Source organism: Pyxicephalus adspersus, chromosome 6 (genome assembly GCF_032062135.1).
Source record: "Pyxicephalus adspersus chromosome 6, UCB_Pads_2.0, whole genome shotgun sequence".
Classification (NCBI taxonomy): domain Eukaryota; kingdom Metazoa; phylum Chordata; class Amphibia; order Anura; family Pyxicephalidae; genus Pyxicephalus; species Pyxicephalus adspersus.
The window spans coordinates 16,546,342-16,551,701 of record NC_092863.1 but is presented as its reverse complement, the minus strand read 5'-3'; the positions used below and the strand labels follow the sequence as shown (position 1 = coordinate 16,551,701).

General features: G+C 35.9%; 1 protein-coding gene across 1 annotated transcript; it reads right to left on the bottom strand.

Annotated features, from left to right (window-relative positions):
* Positions 1 to 1,990: 1,990 nt before the first annotated feature.
* On the bottom strand, positions 1,991 to 5,360 carry LOC140332481 (keratin, type I cytoskeletal 14-like). The gene is made up of 6 exons (XM_072413728.1): positions 5,190 to 5,360; positions 4,489 to 4,571; positions 4,010 to 4,166; positions 2,796 to 2,957; positions 2,316 to 2,441; positions 1,991 to 2,215 (listed from the first exon to the last, which is right to left on the bottom strand). The coding sequence occupies exons 1-6, from the start codon at positions 5,358 to 5,360 to the stop codon at positions 1,991 to 1,993; spliced, it is 924 nt and encodes a 307-aa protein (XP_072269829.1).

Genomic DNA, 5,360 nt, shown 5'->3' with positions numbered 1-5,360 from the left:
GGCATTAATTTGAGGAGTCAGCAAGTATAGGAGTTGGGGTTGATATTTCCTTGCTCCTGCAGACAGCAGCAAGATACCAAAAAGTCCTAGTTACTGTTAAATTTTGTTTCTGCTGTCTGAATATTTAAAATACTTTAAATATACAAAGGTACTTTAACCAGAAGTGTGTACAAGTGAATACTGTTAGTCCATGGAAAGAACTTACTTTGCAATATTAAAACTATGTCCAGAATCAGCAGATTATATTCCTAGGAAGAAATAATTAAAAAATGCTAAATGTTTTGTTCCCCTAAAACCAAAAAAATCACTTTCTACATCCATCTATTGAAAGTTTTATAAAGAAACAAGATAGGCATTAGATATAGCAAAGCAACATTTCTCTGTCTTCTAAGATCTCTGGGTTTTTCTAAATAGTTCTCTTAACATTTGGATTCATGGTGTTGCTCAGTGGTGTGGCAGACCATTTTGTGGTGAGAACCTGAAAATGATAAAAAAAGAGAGGGTTATGAGCTGGAAAAATGGTAATATCATTACGGTCTTACATAGCACTATGTCTATACTTTTAATGTCCATTTTTAGATTATGGAACTTGGGATTTCTTTCTTGCTTTTCAAATCTTAGTCAAATTGTATGGATTATATAGTTCCTCAGTTTCTGCTTTACTAGTAATTCGGCTTTTCTAAAATTCTGATGGGCGCACATCCATCAATACTAAGCTTCCTGAGAAGCTTAGTATCAAAAATGTGGTAGGTTCTGTACAAAGTTGTCTCTTTCCAACCATATATGTGCTGGACAGATGTGACCATACTTTAATATCCCTAAATGTAGCACTTGTAATTCTACCAGCTTCACCGATGTCTAGTTGGCCTTACGAGAATTTGAAGAATAGATTTTTTTTTTAATAAATGGGTTGGGTTTACCAGGAAAGGGTAAGTGACACTAACAAGAAATGTGAGTTTGAATATTATTAACAATAAATGAGCCCTTTACTCTGCCCCAAAATGGTATAGAGTGGCAAAAAAATTCAACTGGAATTTCTAATGAGCATCAGGCCATGAGAAGTTATTAGACATATCAATTAGGAGTATCTCATAAAGGGATCAGTCTGTGTTCTTGTGTATAGTATGGCTTATCCAATCTCTGACTTGAATGGGGTAACAATACCAATAAGCTTACTATGCAGTCTTTTACTGTTGATCATGTTTTCTTTATGCAGTAAAACACATATTCTATATTTTTAGGGAAAAATGGCCATCATATATAATAGGTTTTGGACAATATATATATCAACTCACCTTGATTTCCGTATGACATTTGAGAATCTGAAATGCTACAAGACAAAGCATAATGTTATTTAAAAGGTTTAACAGAACAAAATGTTTATTACCATTTTTATATAATGATAAATAGTATACTTTATATATATTGTAACATATTACTTATCGACTTACAGCATCTGACTCATCTAGAATTAGATGTACATGTATGTAGTTCTATATATGTTTATGTAGATAGTATTTTTGAAATTGGATTTTTTTTAGGACAATATACTAATCAAAAATTGGGGTAAAATAAAAGAGTGAATGTTATTTCCAATATTCCAATATCCCAAACAGGGACTCTCTAAAACAAATATAGCGAATACTGTTTTCAGCTTCCCAATTTTTAAAACATACTGTTCTGCCTCTTTATAAAAATCAATGTGGTACACAAGAATAAGTAACAAGTAATAAAGCTGCAGTATTTAGGTTTACATCTATAGTCTTGCCTTTTCCCGAAGTTTACCATCCAAGCTACCCACCCAAAGTTCACCCGAAGTTCTGGGGAGACCAAGAAACTTTGACATGCTTTCTTTTGTGCTTCTTCTACTACATCCAGAGAACCTTCTCTTAAGTGTGATATCATACAAATTTTTCACAAGCAGAGGAACAACATGCGGTGGCCATTGTGTATATGCAATAATGTGGATAAAAAAAAAATTGTTATGAGCTTACTGGATGTCATGTCCATCCAGGAGACGTTTATAAGTAGCAATTTCCATCTCTAAGTGGGTCTTCTGGTCCATGAGGATCTTATATTCGTGATTCTGACGTTCCAGGTCAGATCTGATTTGGGATAACTGGCACTCAACGTTATTGATCATAGCTTGTAACTGAGCAATTTGAGAACCATAGTTAGATTGAGTCTCGGCCAAGGTGTTTTGAAGGGCTGATGTCTATTACAAAAATTACAAAAATGATAAAGTTAGATAAAATGTAAGTACTAATTTGTACAATATTAGGAATATTTGATAAACATTGACTGTATGATCTTACCATACTCAGCTGGCTCTGGAGTTCAATTTCTAAGGTTTGTACTGTGCGCCTAAGCTCAATGACCTCGGTTTGCACTGACTGAAGTTGCTCGGCGCCGCACATTACTTGACGGTTCAATTCTTCACTCTGAAAGCAACAAAATTACTAAAATTACAAGAATACCTAGACAGCTGGTGCAGTGTCACCTCTTTAATTTACAACTGCTTGTGTAGTAGCTTGCATGACATGCATCATTTAGTCCTCCATACATGTCAGACCTGAAATAATGATACCTGTATTGTGCACTTACCACTGATTGAGTTCTTGGACAAACTAATCTAGATTTACATAATCAAGTGATAACAAACATGCCCACAGCCCAATTTGGCATCCCATACCTGGAGTTAACATATTGACTGTTTGACTGGATATTAAAATGTTGCTGGATATAAAAAACAGTCAAGTGTACCATAAATGTAAAATATGAATAAAGCACATTACCCTCTCTCTGAACATATTCTCTGCATCTTTTAGATTCCTTTCCATCAGGTTTTCATATTCATCACGAATTTCAGCCAGGGCCTTGTTAAGGTCAATTGATGGGGCTGCATTCAGTTCCACATTAATTCTGGCTCCTAGCTGAGCACGAAGACAATTTACTTCCTGCAGAATAAGAATGTTTGTGTTACAATGGATAAATATAGAAGTCATTTTAGCCAGTGCACTTTTAAAGTCAATACATGGGGCATCATTCAGTTCATAAATAATTCTGATCCCCAGCATAGAGCATAGATCAATTAATGTAGTAACACATTCATTGAAAATGATTAAATAATCTTTAAAAGCATCTAAATTTGATAGATTTTAGACTTTAATAATCCTATGTACAGTAAACTTTGGACTGCCAGAGAGAGGAGCTGAACTATTGATTTACGGTGTACATGTGCTCACAAGAAAACCCACTAAACATAGAAAAATTATGTCCTCATTAGTACTGCACTAAGCCTTCCTAATCAAATCAGTGACCAACTAATTTACCAAAAAGCTGGAATGGATTTCTTAAAAAAACATTTGCTACTAGCTGGTAAAGGTTTTTAATCCTGTACTACAGAGGTCAGCAAACTTTTTTGGCCACTAGGCCCTTTCAGGGGTAGGCAGGAACACACTACGCCACACTCTCTCTCGAGTCCCACCCTAATGGCTCTGCCCCCCACCAAGAATGCCCCCTGAAGGGAAATCCCTCTCCTCCGCAATGCATACATGTTACCCCGGCAGTAGAAGTGTTAACGGTAAATAGAAAGGGATCCACCACATGGAGGCTCAAAAGGTGCATGTGGCTCCGGAGCTCCGGCAGGTCCGGCTCCGGTAGTTTTTTCCAGCTCCGCCGCTGGTTGCCGGCCAGCATTAGGCTGGATCGGCCAGGGGGCAAATAACCGGCTAGACCGTATCTGGCCTAAAGGCCGGAGTTTGCCGACCCTTGCTGTACTAGATCCATTCCAGGTTTGGTGGATCACTTAGGTCTGGATAACTAGACTTAGGTCTATTTCCTGCATAATTGAGTTATATTGCCCCAACTTAGTAAAGTTTAATTTAAACTAATAGAAATCATGGCACCTAAGTGATGTTGACAGCAGCACAATGGGATTTTGTTACTACATGGAGGAGTCCCAATCAATTCACTTCTATTTTGGAAACCCTTGTAATAAAAACACTACCTCCTCATGATTCTTCTTCATTTCCTGCAGTTCTTCCTGGAGGTTCTGAACTTGCATTTCCAGGTCACAGTTTTCACGGTTGAGTCCTTCTAAAACCCTTCGCAGAGCATTGACATCAGCTTCAGCGCTATTGTTCATACTCTGTTCCATTTCATACCTTGGCATAGAAAAAAATGGCAGATGAAGATTGATAAAATAGTTTTCACAGTATAAAACAATGGAGTAAATGATAGAAAGAAGTGTCCAGCAGGAAACATAATTTTAGTTCTTTCACATTTGAATAACCATTATAAGCATGGACCATAGACTGTTGGTCTTTTATTTACAGAATTGTTTGTTTAATTTCTGAAATTGTATTGGGATTGTATTTCCACAGACCTAATTGTGGTTCAAATAGTCAATATATCTTCATTCTAATCTAGTGGCCTACAAATAATTATGAATGAACAGTTGAATGTATATTGCAATTAAAATATTACTTTTCACGGAAGTCATCAGCGGCAAGTCTAGAATTGTCAATCTGCAGGACTATTCTGGCATTTTCCATAGTAGCTGCGGCAATCTAAAAGAGACATTGTAACAAGGCATTATATTGCAGAAAGTTGACATTTTGGTAAATGTAATATTACTCTTTTGAAGAAGAAATTGGAAACTTGTGTGTATGGTAAAAATGTAACTGTATATTTTTATACACATAAATATTATGGTTTGTGATATAAAGTCAATTGTGATACAATAGTATGGCATTGCCACCATGGCAAAAATTGGGCAAAAATTGAGCAAAATGCCTTCTTAAATAGTTATCCTCATTAGATTTATTTGTTAAATGTATTTGTGTACCAATAAGGCCTACTTGAGACAGAATGTACCTGTGTGAAACAGATCTAAAAAATAAGTTTTAGTTAAAATTTGGTGAAGCCAAGCAACTCATTCCTTGATGCTCTTTTGCCCAGTTTTAAATCTGAAACTATCTACTTACTGCACAGATACAGCCTAAAATTATATAGTATTGGCTTTGCCCACTGGTCTATAATGATAAAGATAATAAAGAAATCTAATGAGAAATATCAATAACTAATGGTTCTATTTTTATGTTTAATGAGATGTGGTTTACATTGCCTACAATTTTTGCACCTTTTTTTCTTTTAATTGAAAATCATTAAATCGATCTTGGAATTACCTGGTTCTGGAGGTCTGATATTATCCTGAGGTATTGGCTAGAGTCAGGCAGTGAACTAGGAGCATTGTTTGCATACCATTCACAGATCTTCTTTTCCAGTTGGGCATTCTCCTGTTCAAGAGCACTTACTTTGTCCAGATAGGAAGACAAGCGCTCATTCAAGATTTGCAT

What these genes read in the sequence shown, in the direction of transcription:
- LOC140332481 (XM_072413728.1), bottom strand. Translation starts at nt 5,360, where the DNA reads ATGCAAATCTTGAATGAGCGCTTGTCTTCCTATCTGGACAAAGTAAGT. An exon ending in GCTGATGACTTCCGTGAAAA is followed by an intron (nt 4,167 to 4,488) that starts GTAATATTTTAA and finishes TTCTATGCCAAG; the next exon opens with GTATGAAATGGAACAGAGTA. An exon ending in AGAATATGTTCAGAGAGAGG is followed by an intron (nt 2,442 to 2,795) that starts GTAATGTGCTTT and finishes TGTTGCTTTCAG; the next exon opens with AGTGAAGAATTGAACCGTCA.